Raw genomic sequence first — 15,672 nt, forward strand, 5'->3', positions numbered from 1 at the left:
TTTCGAGTTTTGTAATCCCCGAATACTAAATGCTATTATCAATAAAAGTTAATTAAGGAAATGTATATTAAAATATTGTTCAAGATAGCACTGAAATTAGCTTTATCTTTCCTCACTGTCTTAAAAAATTATTACTGAATTAAAACAGGAGAAATTTTACAATATACTCTTAAAATTGTAAATATCTACTACTGACTTCTTTGATATGAACCGTAACCAGATATTGAAAAATATACTTTTGTCATGTGCACACTAGATATGCCGCTTTTATTCTCCTTTGCATGGTTCAATGTATCAGAAAACAACTTAGGAGGGGGAGAAAAAAATTGAAAGCCATTCTGTAAATCTTTCCCTCTTGCTTTTCTTGCAATCTCTCATTATATCTTGGAGAGCAAGGTCACAGGTTTTAAGAAATATGACGCATTTTATGTTAGTAGCCTTCCAATACTTCAGAATATTCTTGATTTTTCATGGACAGAGGTACAGCGCAGGGAGTGTGGCTAAATCAGTGCCAGTCTCCAGCTCCGCGTGAACCTAGGATCCAAACATCTCCTGGATGCCGGGCGCTCTCTGAGATCCAGCCCTTGGCTTCCTGCAAACCAAAAGGATCCGCTAGGTTGGGAAATGCTGCCTGGTGCGATTCCAGAAAGGGCCATCTCTTTAAGGATAACGGACTTGGAGGATCTCTTCACCATCCCACCCCGCTCCGGACTCTTTCTTCCCATCCTTTGCTGCTAGGATTTTACATGTTGCCTGCAAAGGGAGTCAAACTTAGCGGGCAGGCAAACAAACGAGTTCTTTCCAGCCTCCGTAACCAGATCGCTAGAACGAAATAAACTCGCAGAAGTGTCCAGAGTCGCAGCCAGACCGCCAGCCTGCGCTTGAAGCAACTTGTAAGTGAGGCTGCAAGAGCCGCCGGGATGTAGATTTTAGTTCGTGGCCAAGCACAGCTACGACACCCTGTCCCTGCCCCCACCCCATCCCCAAGAATGCATGGAAGAGGCAGAGAGGACGAGGTGAGGGCCGCCTGCATTTCTGCACGTCGGCGCCAGTTAGAAAGCCCTGCAGTTTTGCGAGACAACAGGAGGAGATGGAGGGGCCAGGAGCCACGACTCCCGGGAGAGCGCAGGGAGGGGCGTAGGTGCCCCTTCGCCCACCTCCGCCCCCCTCACCTCGACAGCTGTCCCGCTCTTGGAATTCATTGGCTTCCCCCACCCGGCCTCCCAAATACCACCCCAATCTAGTTTAGCCCCCTGCCCCACCCTCGCTGACCTAATAAGGCCATGCAGTGTGCGGGGGGGAGCTACATAAAAGCGCGGGCTCTCGGAGACTCTGCACCACGCAGGGGAAGAGAAGGCAGGAGCAGTCCAGCGCGGAGGAAGGCGACCATGGCCAAGGAGTGGGGCTACGCCAGTCACAACGGTGAGTGCAGGCAGCGGCGACCTGGCCAGGAGGAGATGCCGGTCCTGGAGAGCCCTGCCATTGCACAGAAATGGGCAACTTTAGAGAGTGCAGTGGAAAATGTAGGAGTAGGATAAGACCTAACATTTACTGAGGTTTTTCAACTGCCAAATGCTGCTCCTTCTTTTTTCCCTTCATCTCATTTAGTTCTCCCTAGTGTGGAGTTTTTATTTCTCTTGGAGGAAACCGAAGTGCAGAGAAGTTGGATCACTTGCCTAAGATCCCGTTGCCTCTGAGAAGTCAGTTGCCTCTGAGAAGTCAGAGAACCGGAGGTCAGGTGTGACTGGCCCTTATTCTGTTACACTGGACAAGCACCTAACCTGAGCTTGGTGCTGGTGTGAGAATCTCTGCTCTGCCTAAGGTTCTCCCTAATCCAAGGAAAAGGAATATGGGTGTGCTCTGAAAACTGCAACATAATGCTCAAATGTAGGTGGTCAATATTATTTTATTCCAACTGTATGATGGAAGGTGGCATTGGTTTAAAAAAATGTGATAAAGTTTATCTCAAAAATAAGCCTTTGAGCAAGCAGAGTGAACACACCGAGTTAAATAGTCTCCATGTATGCTATTCACAAAACTACCAACAGGCCTGAAATGAACGGTAAGTCTCTTATTGCCCAGTCTGAAACCTAAGACCTTTTTGAAATCACTGTCTAGCCTTTCTGCATTTTGCTGGTTTAGTCAATTAGAAAGAGGCCTTGGGTTGTGCCACCAAATAAATACATCCCCTCGACTTTATTTCCTAGGTCCTGACCACTGGCATGAACTTTTTCCAAATGCCAAGGGGGAAAACCAGTCGCCCATTGAGCTGCATACTAAAGACATCAAGCATGACCCTTCTCTGCAGCCATGGTCAGTGTCTTATGATGGTGGCTCTGCCAAGACCATCCTGAATAACGGGAAGACCTGCCGAGTTGTATTTGATGATACTTACGATAGGTCAAGTAAGTATGACAGTGAGGTAGAATCACATGGATGTTTTCAATGTCCATATTGACAAAATGTGCATTATGACACAGTACCAGAATTAGTGAGGAGAGGGAGCCCTTTACCTCTGAAAATGGAGATGACATTTGACTTTGCTTTAGTTATGAATAATTATATTTATGCATTGAAGAGAAATGTCTCACCCTCCAAACTTGGTCTCTGTGAAAACGGCCCCATGTCCAAGCTAAAAGTTGGCAATGCATTCCTGAAATGGAACCTGATAGGACAGAGATGACAATAAGCTCAAATGAGTATTCTTCAGACTCTGATGGCCTGTACCTGAGGGTTTTTTATGCTTCTTGTCCATGGTCTGGAGAGCCAGTCTTCCACTCTCGATTGCGTAGATTCCATTCTACAAAGCCAGAAATATAATAGAAACCCTAAATAGGCATTCTTCCCCTGGTGCCTGGGAGGTGACCAATCTAGGGGAGAGAATGGGGCCATTGAAGGTGTGAAGATGACTTACCTTCAAGCCTTCAGTGGGGTTCATCTGATTAATCATTTTGGTGAGTATTTTTGAAATATCTGACAATTTCTTCTTGAGTAGTATTTGTGTGTGAGACAGCAACTGAAAAATACATGTTTAGAAAAAACAAATCTCTTTATTTCACTTACACTAGTAAGCAAATCAGTAAAATAAAAGAATGCTAGTCAAAAATACTTTATTTCACAATAAATGAGGTAAGAAATAATCTTCCTTTAATATTTTGGTGCTTGATATACAGCAAAATAATTCCTTATAGCCACATTTCTAATAAAGTTACATTTATTGATATACATAAGTGAACATTCTTAATGATGTTGTAATGAAGAATGATATTCATAATTCCTACCTACTAGGAGGTTCCAAGTTATAGAAATTTAAATTTTCTTAAACAGTGATTTCGTATTGCTATTGTTTTCTTTTTTCCCCTTCTCCTTATATATCAAGTACCATTTTGAAAGCACCATAACAAAATTAAACATGTCTATTAGGTTGAACCACATGAAAATGCCATTTTTGTGAGCAAAAATAGTGAATATTGTCAATTTCATACAGTTTATTCTAATAAATTGGACTCACATGTCCCTGTAATAACTGTTCTGAGTGGCTGGACAGGAAAAATGCGATGAATTGAACCACTCCATTTCTACATGAAAAAACTCATATAGGCCTAGCCTCATTGTTTGAGGTCTACATTTATGGCTTTCCCTGGGCCACTTAGTGTGGCCAACCTCTTCTAAAATAGCTGTGCTCTGAATTCTATTTTGATCTAGCTTATATTGCCAAATCTTGATCTTACGGTTTCTGCATAGTTTTCAATATACTTTGGAAGATATCTGAACCTCTAAATCACTCTGCAATGGGTTGAGATGTTTATCAACAAGCCCAAATTAATGCTGCTGAGAATTATCTAGTTTAGTCATATAAATTGATTGGTTTTCTGGGAAATTTCTGAATTTTCCATTTCATCTCATTTGAACAGACACGGTCTAAATTAGGCATAGATGAAAGTTCTTGCTTGCTGTCTTAAAGAAAAGTGTAGTTGGAAGCAACATGTGGAGAAGGAATTCAATTTGCTCAGTGATCATCGTGCAGGCACTATGATGAGCGCTTTAAGGTGCTTAATCTCAGTTAATCTTCACAGCAGCTCTGAAAGTTTGGTATTATTATCACCTTCTTAGAAATGTGAAAGTGGGTTCAGAGAAGTTTAGCAACTTGTCTGAGATCACAGAACTAGCAAGGGGTGAAGCCAGCATTGGAAACCTACATCCACCTGGTTCTCAACTGTCCAATTCTTCCCACTGCGGCACACTACCGACCTGTTCTCTGGGTGTATGCCTCCTCATTGTCCATCTGTTGTTTTAATTTTACTTTCCTAAATGTTAAAATGATGTTTCAATAATAATGAAACAAGCAAACAAAATAAGAAAAACAGAAAAGAACAATCATTTATCTTGACATATCCCAAGACTTCATTTTATGAGGAGTCTGGTGTCCTGGGAGTGGCACCATCTACCCAGCACACTGACCACATTTTGTCCATTAAGCTCTGTAAAAGAAGCATGAATTCACTGTTGACCAAGCTTATCTGAATCACAGTGCTGAGAGGGGGTCCTCTCCCTGGACCCTACCGACTTCGCCAGTTTCATCTTCACTGGGGCTCTTCGGATGATCATGGCTCTGAGCACACCGTGGATGGAGTCAAGTATGCAGCAGAGGTAGGAGGGACTGCCATAATCCATTCTGAGTCTCATACAGTGAAAATTGCAAAATTAAAAATAAGAACCACAGCAACAAAGCATCATCCACTGCTTTTGTTTCAAGTCTATAGTTATGAAAATAGCTGTACTAGTTTTAGCTAAACTGAAGCTGCCTGACATTCTAGGCTAGACAGGTAAAGGGGTATAGGTGAGTTGGCATCAAACATGAAGATTTCCAAGGTTACATTAAGAAACTGGGGCGAGTGCAGTGGTTCACACCTGTAATCTCAACACTTTGGGAGGCTGAGGCAGGTGGATTGCTTGAGCCCAGGAGTTCGAGAGCAGCCTGGGCAATATGGTGAAACCCTGTCTCTACAAAAAACACAAAAATTAGCCTGGCATGATGGCATGCACCTGTGGTCCCAGCTACTCAGGAGACTGAGGTGGGAAGATCACTTGAGCCTGGGAGGTTGAGGCTGCAGTAAGCCATGATTGTGCCACTTTGCTCCAGCCTGAGCAGCAGAGTAAGACCCCGTCTCGAAAAAAACCCCAAAAAGTTAGAAATTGGATAACTACTTAATAAGAAAGCCTAGCGTCCTCAATGAAACTGGAAAAAGGATAGCTAATACTTATTAAATGTTTACATGTATTAACTCATTAGATCCTCTTAGCTACTTTAAGAGACAGGTTACAGATGAGGAAACAGAGGCATAGAAAAGACACATAATAAAGTCACATGGCTGGTGAATGCTAGTGCTCTACCTGATACAGACTGGCTTCAGAGTTCATCGTCTTATCCAGTGCCCTATGCTGCCTGTTTTATAAGAATATAGTACTCCAAAAATAGCATTTAGAAATTCTGAATAATGCTTATGTTCCAATCTCTTAATGAGCCGTGTACATATATATGTGTGTGTGTGAATATCTATATATACACACGCACACATATTTACACACACATAGAGATATGTGTACACACATACAATTTAATCTGAGCATATACTACTCTCTGTCTCAGTTAACCCATTAAAGAAAAGAATGAATCGTAACTCAGATCAACGCATCAAATTACAAGGGCTTAAGACAGGCCTCTGACAGGTTTTCTTTATAAAGCCAAGCCAATAAGTGGTGGCAGTTGCCTTGGAGGTGAGGACCAATTTATTTTTCCTGCCTTTCTCTTTTCCAAAGATAGGCTCTGGTTAACACAGGGGCTGTGACAGAAGCCCAGAAATACACTATGAACATGTTTTTAAGCAGAATCATTAGGCAACTTAGTTCTTGGTTAAATTAATTGCTAGAAAACCCAAAGTAATTCACTGTGATCTTTCTGTTTCTTTACAGCCAATCTAGAAAGCCATGGCAAGATAAATTAAATATTGAGAATGCCTTCTAGACATCTTCCCCAACCAAATGGGGAAAGTTGAGTATATTTCTTACAGATGCAGTCAATATTTTCAGTTTGACTTTTGCATATGGGATTATTTCATACTTTTGGTCTTGAATAAAACATTTTTTAACTGCTGCAAGTGATTGCATTCTCTTGCCATTCTCTGTAACTCAGCATAGAAAGTTTGATTAACCTAACTGGTACCTATGTTCTAAATTAAGATCAGGTTGCCACCAGGTTTCAGAGCTCTGGTTGATAAAAGGAGATAAATAATTTTATATGCCTTTTATTTGAGCCACTAGAAGTGTTACCAAAATACTACATGCTACTCTTTCAAATTTTCTCAGCTTTTATGAGAGTGCTCAGCAATCTTAGCCTGTACAACGATTGGATTTACTGTGGATAATGTTATACTTACTTTCATATTCCAGGAATTTACCTTCTAATCTGTCTTCTATGGTTTCAGCTTCATTTGGTTCACTGGAACCCCAAGTATAACACTTTTAAAGAAGCCCTGAAGCAGCGTGATGGGATCGCTGTGATTGGCATTTTTCTGAAGGTAAAGTAAAAATTGACCATGTATTTTCTTTCAAAATGTATTTCCCCACCAATGCTTAGCATAGTTTGAGTTTCATTCCCTCATTTTTACTTTCTTCCCTCTATATACATTTTATTATTAATTCAACTAATCAAGATATTTCTGCTAAGATCAGCTCAAAATGTCTTGCTTTTCTCTAAAAGTGTATATTTTACCACACTCCAGGACCCCTAGCACTTCTAAATTTTCCCCAGATGTGGGATGTGTGTGTGTGTGTGTGTGTGTGTGTGTGTGTGTGTGTGTAGGTGGCGGGGACAGAGCCTTAGAGTGCGCTTATTATCATGGTGGTAAGGGCAAAGGTGGCATATATTCATTTTCCTTTCTCACTGCTCCACTTCAATTGCACTGGAAACCAGAAAAGTCAGTGTTGGGAACCATATGATGCCAAGTCCCTGGCTGGACATCCCCTCGGCTTGAGGTGGTCACCACTCACATGATGCCAGGCTAAGATAGCACATGGAATGTGTGTGTTGTTGAGCCAGCCTTGCTTTAAAGAGGACTTAGTGTCATTAACACATGAGGTTAGTGGTAACATAATCTAGATTTCAAGCCAGAGGTGAAAATCTGGCTTCTTTCTCTTTGAATGACCTAATTTGTTTTAGGTTCTCAATTCATTGGGTCATTTCTGGTGCTTAAACACAGCACAGCAGGAGGTGGAGTAGGTCTGAGAAGAAAGACAGTGAGTTTAGTTTGGGAAACATACGGTCCATTTTGGTTCTAAATCTGTTTTTTAGAAAAGTGGAATGACTTTGAGGAGAAGGTCAAAGACACAGAACTAGATCAACATGTAATTTTGTGGTCCTGTACTTCAGAGGCCTGGAGTCCAAATTTAGATCAGAAAATATATACTCTAAAATCTTGAGGAAAAATAAACTTATGTTTTTGCTTAGTACGAGATACTCTGGCAGATTTGTAAACACTAGTTGCAGATGGATGAATCAAAATCAGCTTTGAAGACAATCCTAAATTATGGAGAAGTAAAAGAATTATACTTGGATTTGCGTTTTCTTACAGATAGGACGTGAGAAAGGCGAGTTCCAGATTTTCCTTGATGCATTGGAAAAGATTAAGACAAAGGTAAACAAAAATCATTTGCCCTCCTAACACATAAAGCAGATTATGCAAATTTTCTTTACACATTTTCAAGTGTTTTTTTTTCACCTAAAATCTGTTACTAAGTTTGATGGATATGCTAAGCATAAATATAAAAATAAATGCTATTATATTTGTATGGCATGCAGTTTTTAGAGCAATTTCACATATATCAGTTTTTTAATGGTGATAGTCATCCTGTCAGATAATCTCTTTCTCAATGGAATAAGTGAGAATCAGAGAAGTTGAGTGGTCACCGCATCCTCGCCCAACACACACACACACACACACACACACACACACACACTCTGCATATATGCATGCATACCATCATGGAGATACTAAATGTCAGCCAGTACTGGTCTGTTGAGTCTTGGTGATGACCTTTCTGGGAAGCACTTATAAATTTAAAATCTTAACAACAGACTCATGTAAGTAACAGAAAAATTTTGATTTTTTTTGCGACCATTCTAATAAAATATTATTGAGTTTTATTAACAGAGAAAGTAAGTATTCCAAGTAGAACATTCAATAAAAATGCAAGCCTGATATTTTTTGGTATCATCAACAACAAAACATTAACTTACATGAAATAATTCAATTACGCTTGGGATATCAGTTTCTCCTTTTTCTTGAGGAGTGATAGAATTACAAATTCTACTCACAGTTAAAACAGTAAGGAACACAGTGTGACAATGATTGTGTCAGATCAAGTAATAATGTGCAAACCAGCTTCCCCGCTTTGATCTTTATTTTTGACAGGCCTCTACTTTGTTCAAAAGTTCTATTTTCTCTATTGCATTTGAAATCCATTCTCACAAATGAAGTGATAAGGGCATTGGGGTGGGTGAGCATGTGCATGCACACACTCACTGCACCTGCAACCTGCTCTTACCCAGGGCAAGGAGGCACCCTTCACAAAGTTTGACCCATCCTGCCTGTTCCCGGCATGCCGGGACTACTGGACCTACCAGGGGTCATTCACCACGCCACCCTGTGAGGAGTGCATTGTGTGGCTGCTGCTGAAGGAGCCCATGACCGTGAGCTCTGACCAGGTGAGCAGCCTTGTGAACACATGGGCTTATGTTGCTGTCTGCCTATGTAAGATACAGATACCAAATCAAAAATACATAGCTACTAACTGGATACTCACTAAACATCTCTATGGCTAGAGATTTCATGGTCTGCCCTGGTTAGTTACAACCAGCTTGTTCAGATTTCTAAAACTTGGCCCCCAAAGGGTACCAGGATAAATACAAATCATTTAAAAGTCGTTTTGATACTAACCATGACTGAGTTTATGCTCTATAAACACTTTAAAGGGTTTAGGTTAATATGAATCTTTGTTAATTTGGATGTTGCCAAATACTGAGCACTGGTAAGGAGATGGGATGATAAATACAGACCTGGAGAAGAGAAGGGTGCTAATGGAAAGGATTTAACAATTTTGTATGCTATATATTATTTCTGCAGTTTTACAGATACGTAATTCAAGGTTCAAAGGTTCAGTAATTTGTCCATGATCACACAGCCAAGTGCAGGATTGTAATTCCACCTCCAAACTGTTCCCAGTATTTTTGGCATCTCTTCTCAAGGTTCCCTTCTTAGTGTTCAATCTAAAGAGTGTCCTAGTAACATTCATTAAAGACACTTTCAGGGAAAAGCTACATAGGAGAAAATAAGTGGGCAAGAACATGGAGAAAAACAGATTGAAGCAAGTAAACAACACAGGGACTTACAACCTAGAGCATGCATGTTCTGTAATAGTAAAATCAGTTTCCCAGTGTGTGTCTCTTGCATAAGGCAACAGTTTTCATATTTATGTCAGTTTATAAAGACATTTTTATTAAAAGATCAAATTTAACAACATCATTCAGTGATGTAACTATTTGGAAAGAATGAAATTTTTTTCAAGAAGAAATGTAAAAATATTTTAATATAGAATCATAGTGTTACTATTTATTTTCTTATCCTTTGAGAAAGAAAAGACAATTTAAAATTGAAAATGTAGCATGAGTTGGATTTCTTTTTGCTCTTAAAATAATTGACTCCATAAACTTATACAAAAAAGGTCTATTATATTTTATTTACACTGATATATGGATGTGGTCATCCTCTCCAACAAAGTATATAGTTCATACTGACCCCTCAGATAAAAAATAAATGTTTCAGAATTCAAGAGGAAAAGGGTGTGACCAGAGGGCATAGTGATCTTGTACAGAATGAAGAAAAGGGCTTTTACAAATAAACAAAAAATGCATGTCACTCTGCAGCGACTAGCTAAATAGCTCTGGACTGGACACTGGGGACAGGTTGTGTGGTTTGCTTGTCATTTTTAAAACACCAGTATTGGCTGGGCATGGTGGCTTACGCTTGTAATCCCAGCACTTTGGGAGTCCGAGGCAGGTGAATCACCTGAGGTCAGGAGTTCGAGACCAGCCTGGCCAACATGGTGAAACCCCATCTCTACTAAAAATACAAAAAATTAGCCAGGTATGGTGGCAGATACCTGTAATCCCAGCTACTCAGAAGGCTGAGGCAGGAGAATCGCTTGAGTCTGGGAGGTGGAGGTTGCAGTGAGTCAAGATCCCACCACTGCACTCCAGCCTGGCTACAGAGCGAGACTCCATATAAACAAACAAACAAACAAACAAAAGAAACCCCACCAGTATTTACACCTCTTTGTTGCATAGTGTGTCCAGTTCATCCGAATGTCTTGTTAACAGTCTGCCCCTGCCCTTTGCAGATGGCCAAGCTGCGGAGCCTCCTCTCCAGTGCTGAGAACGAGCCCCCAGTGCCCCTTGTGGGCAACTGGCGCCCTCCACAGCCTATCAAGAACAGGGTAGTGAGAGCTTCCTTCAAATGAGGCTGCTGGATCTTGCCCTCTTCAGGAAAGGAAACCTGCCATTGGAGAGCTTGGTTCCTTGCCTCCTTCTGGTGCTCCTTACTCCAAGTCTATTTCATTTCTCCACACTGAGCAATGAATGTGAGAGATGTGGTCACCAAGAAACCAAAGTTACTTTTGACAAGACCTAATATGAAAGCATAGATTTCACATTTGATCTCTGTAATAATCATCTTTCCTATAAAAGTAGCATTTTTAGTAAAGTTTCAAAGAAGAAGAAACAGAGATGGAAGAGTAAAGATATTTTTTAAATGGCTAGCTATTGGGCACCAGTTTTTCTGTTACCTAAAATTTCACAGAACTTCATTGTTTTTATTTTTATATTATGAGTTGTCCATCTTAAAGAAATATGAGTAATTCTATATGTAGTAGAGGTGTATGAAGATCATGTAACAATTAAACATAATCCAGAAATTAAAATGACTATGGACAGCAAGAACTGAGCTAATAATATGTTTTAACTCAACACCAGCAAGAAGTCAGTCATTTATTGAACTTTTAGCCACTAAGATTACTTGGTTTTGATTATCAGTGAAAAGAAAACACAATACAATCAGGAGTTTTCAAATTTTTGATTCAGTATTTGAATTTCTTCTTCATAAATGTAGTTGAATTTATCCTAGTATTTTTCTTTACCTGAAGGAGGGCCATTTATTTTTAATTTCACTACATTTTCCTTTGCATGATTATTAAAATAAAAACTGCCTCTGTTGTCTTTCTCACTGGAGGCTGGAATGAATGATCATTAGAACACAAAACAGTGAATGATGGCACTTGAAGTTAAAGCAGTTGTACTGATCACCAGAACCAATAAAGACATGAACGGAAAACGTTGAGTGTTGTGTTTTTTTTAAAAAAATGGAAGGGCAGCATAAATGACAAAAATGGAGTTTAAGAGCAACAAACTTTGTAAGTTTGTTTTTATAGCTTAAGGATGGCACTAAGGACTGAAGTTCTCAGTTTGGATGCTACATTCCTCAAGGAGCGTCAGGGGAAAAAAAAAAAAGCAATTAGTACAGGCCTTCTGAGGAAACTGCAGACCAGAAGATGAATGTGTGGCCATATATCTGATAGTGGGAAATACTTTCCAGAGGCCTCAAAATTGGTTTAGAATTCTGGGGTTCAGACTAGTACAATGGGTTTCAGGGGCATGAAATCAAGTCAGACTATAGCTTTTACATCCATATTTTAAAAAATTGTGTCTTTAGGATGATGCTGGCCTAACACTGCAAAAATCTATATATTTAGATCTTTAAACCATTTAATATAAAATCTTTAGACATAAAGTCTAATTTTGCAGTTACGTCTTTCATCACGTCACTGGCCAATATGTTAACTTACTTTAAAAAGTGACAGGAATAAGTTCATTACCCTAAGGAATGAAATAATATTGGGTCAGGAGAGTCCTGAGATGCCAGAAGTCAAATCACGTGACAGAGTCCTATGAGGCTAAAGATATTTAATAGATTACCACCCAGGGGAAGTCAAACCAGGTTGGTCAGTGTGAACTGGAAGTGTTAATTAAATCCCTTGAAATTAGGAGGTGTGGAGCTTTGATCATTAGTGATAATACACAAGCTGATTCTCTCAAGGTACTTACTTAGTAATGCTTATGCACTGTAAAAGATGTATCCAGTATTGACTCTATGTGGAGGAGGAACATATGACTTAATGCCAGCTACAAATGGTCCTTATTCCAGTACACAAGCTGAACAGGTTAGAACTGTTTTGAGGGAAAACGCCCCATCAAAAGAGGCTATCTTCATAGACCATATGCTCTATGAGGGCACAAATATGAGTCTTGCATGCTGACGTTCACCTTGCTGTCTAATACTGTGTCTGGCACATAATGATTACTCAATATTTGTTGAATAAGCGATGTCATGAATATAGATGAATCCAGGTAAAATACTTACCTTCTTGAACAACACATTACATGGTTAATAGGGATATTGTTTTTTGTTTATCTTAGTTTAGATCCCCTTGGAAAATGATCTCATTAGCTTCAGGTGGGAGCTTTCTAGTAGAACATAGTTCTCCTCTACCTCTAGTCTGAGTCATTGTCAATGCTCACAATTATCGCCCATCTTAAAATTTCCTCCCAGCTTCTCAAAGTGCTGAACTCAAAGTGCTGTGATATTATAGATGTCCATTAGAATATTAAAGACATACTGTGTTCTTACTCAGCAGGGGGATCATTTTCCTGATCATAAACAGGCCCCCAAACAATTGCATTTCAGATACACACAGCCTTACAAAGGGGCATGGCCGGGAACTGCTGTGGTAAGAAGATTTCAGCATCTGCCAACTTTTGTTCTTCAGGGTATAATCATTGCAAGTATTTTAACATTTCAAAATAGGGCAGAAACTAATTTGAATTCGTGTTTCATAACATTCAGATATCATATCATTAAAAGCCTATGAATTGGGCAGAATCAACAAGAATTTACCTAATATAGGGTATTGTTAGAAGTATGCAAATATATCTATATTTACATATATATATAACTTTTTTTTAGATGAAGTCTCACTCTATTGCCCAGGTTGGAGTGCAGTGGCATGATCTTGGCTCACTGGCACCTCTGCCTCCTGGGTTCAAGCGATTCTTGTTCTTCAGCCTCCCGAGTAGCTGGGATTACAGGCATGCACCAGGATGCCATGATAATTTTTGTATTTTTAGTAGAGATGGGGTTTCACCATGTTGTTCAAGCTGGCCTCAAACTCCTGACATCAGGTGATCTGCTCACCTGGGCCTCCCAAAGTGCTAGGATTTCAGGCGTGAGCCCCCGCACCCGGCCAAGACTAAGTGTGCAAATATATTGTTAATATAATCCCTGCCTTTTAAATGAGCAGACAGATATATTTATGAAAAGGCAAATAATTTCAGGACTATTGATTCAAAATTCTTTAAACTGTACAATCAGTGAATATTTACGTAGATGAGTGAGAAGCATTCTACACAGAACATGCAAAACTGAAGCACTCAATGTTTAACCATAATCATTTCTATAATTAAATATAGTTGAAACTGATCAGCTATTAACAAGCTTGGATACATGTGGAAAAATTAATATGACAGTTATTAAAATGAAAATTGGCACAAATAAAATTGGCCTAAGAGAAATACATATGGTCTAAACCCACATAAAGAAAGTTAATTAGATTCTAGGTTCTTTTCTAATGCCTTCTTATCTGATATTAAATATGAGCTCCAGTTATGAGTAAAATATATTATTTTAGCAGAGGAAGAATAAGTGAGAAGAGGTAAGAAAAATGAATCACTGTGAATTTCAGATTTTTAAAATTTCAGATTTGAGGTATACAAATTTAATGATTCTTTTAAAACCTACCGCTAAAGTAGTTCTTAAAGTCTTAAAATGCAGATGGGAAAATAAAATCATGTTTGAATGTTATTTTCACTTAGGTCATTAGATGGCAGCAAAATATCACAAAAATTTCATGTGCGTCACTAGATGGCAGCAAAACAATTACAAAAATGACTATGACATTAAAAGCCATGCTGTGCTTTATTCACACTAATTGCAGAGCAATAAGATTTAAAAATTGTTTTTGACAGCCTATTTCTGTTTTTCAAATGTTTACTATTAGTCATTAATACCTATGCAAAAGAAAAGAGAGTGAAGGATTCTTACATATTTTTAAGAGTCTTTATAGCCAAAAATAAGGCCTGAGGGATAAAAGAATAGTAGTTATTGCACTGAGACTTAAATAATGGGAAATTAACATTTTAAAGCCCTCTTCAGTATTCAGGAGGACTAGATTCAAGACACACAACACTTGCTGAATGTGTGGCATCAGGCAAGTTAATTTCTCTATGCCTCAGTTTCCTCATCTGTAAACAGGAATGAGAGTAATAGCTGCCTCCAGAGAGATTTTTAAGAATTCCTTGTAAACCACTTAGAATAGTCCTTCTGACATAACTCACAATAGGAGTTAACGATGATCTTTTATTAATTAATTTCACACCAACCAAGAAAAATTGGATGCCTTATTCAATACCTAAACTTACATTTCTTTCTTTAGGTATCTATTAGTAATATCGTGAATCCACACCTCATCAACAGGTAATATTAAAAGAGTTTCTATAACAGGCTCACCTCTGGTTGTTATTGGTGAAAATGGTATTTTAAAACAGTAACTTTTGTCCTATATATATAGCAGGCAAAACAAGATGTGGTGACATTGGAAACCAGCACATCACTAGAAGCAGCGATTCAGAGGAAGACCAAATAACTTTTCCTGGGGAAGCTTCTGCTCCAGGAGTTCTACCCCGCTCCTGAGAAACATACAGAGTTAGCAAAACATCCAGAAAATAAACCAAAGAGGAGAGTTGGAAGGACCATAGCGTTCCTTTTGTTCAATACTGATTTTCAAATGTTAGCAAGATAGAAGCCCTTGGAGTGCAGCGTGAAGTGGAAATCTATCTTAATAGTAAATACAGAAAGTCTCCTGCCATGAAATTGATGTTGGACTTGTCTGAGCATGCCATAAAGTCAGAATCCTAAATGAGATGCACAAGTCACACTTGAGAGAAGAGCTTGTACTTTGGGGGTGATTCGACTACAAAAAAAAAAAAAAAGGAGATAAAACAGTCTAGGCATAAAATCTAGCATCAAGGAATTAAGTAGAGGGTTAAAGCACTACTTTAGGTGTGAAGGTGTTTAGTAGGTGCTGCCACTCGACAACTTGACCGCGTAAGTAATCACAGGTAATCAGCAGGAGTAAGAGCGAATCTAATGGTGTAATCACAGGGGACCACGTGTGCAGCAGCAGCATAAAACCCAGTGATTTAAAAGCTAATTTTAGCCAAGTTAGAATTGACTCTGTGCAGTAAACAGGAATCAAATCCTCCCTTGTATTTAAATCTTTCTCAGGTAGAGGAGAGTGGAATTCCAGGGAAATATTTTGGCCATTAAGTGTACATATTGTCTGTTCCAACATGTCCATACATTTCTATAATATGTATTCAGCGCACTTGAAATTTGGATGGTTCCAAATGCATTTGTTCAAGGGAATTCTTACCCTAAAAGGAACCTG

The 15,672-nt window shown here is 39.1% G+C and overlaps 1 protein-coding gene across 1 annotated transcript; it reads left to right on the forward strand.

Annotated features, from left to right (window-relative positions):
• The first annotated feature begins 705 nt into the window (after positions 1-705).
• On the forward strand, positions 706-11,444 carry CA3 (carbonic anhydrase 3). The gene is made up of 7 exons (XM_025393730.1): positions 706-1,422; positions 2,208-2,405; positions 4,532-4,650; positions 6,486-6,578; positions 7,632-7,694; positions 8,609-8,764; positions 10,456-11,444. The coding sequence occupies exons 1-7, from the start codon at positions 1,284-1,286 to the stop codon at positions 10,573-10,575; spliced, it is 888 nt and encodes a 295-aa protein (XP_025249515.1). The 5' UTR covers positions 706-1,283; the 3' UTR covers positions 10,576-11,444.
• Positions 11,445-15,672: the final 4,228 nt, after the last annotated feature.

Source organism: Theropithecus gelada, chromosome 8 (assembly GCF_003255815.1).
Source record: "Theropithecus gelada isolate Dixy chromosome 8, Tgel_1.0, whole genome shotgun sequence".
Taxonomy (NCBI): Eukaryota; Metazoa; Chordata; class Mammalia; order Primates; family Cercopithecidae; genus Theropithecus; species Theropithecus gelada.

Excerpts from the sequence above, each read along its gene's own strand:
- CA3 (XM_025393730.1), top strand. The coding sequence starts at position 1,284 with ATGCAGTGTGCGGGGGGGAGCTACATAAAAGCGCGGGCTCTCGGAGAC. Across the intron at positions 1,423-2,207 it reads GGGCTACGCCAGTCACAACG|GTCCTGACCACTGGCATGAA; the intron begins GTGAGTGCAGGC and ends TTTATTTCCTAG. Across the intron at positions 7,695-8,608 it reads TGGAAAAGATTAAGACAAAG|GGCAAGGAGGCACCCTTCAC; the intron begins GTAAACAAAAAT and ends GCTCTTACCCAG.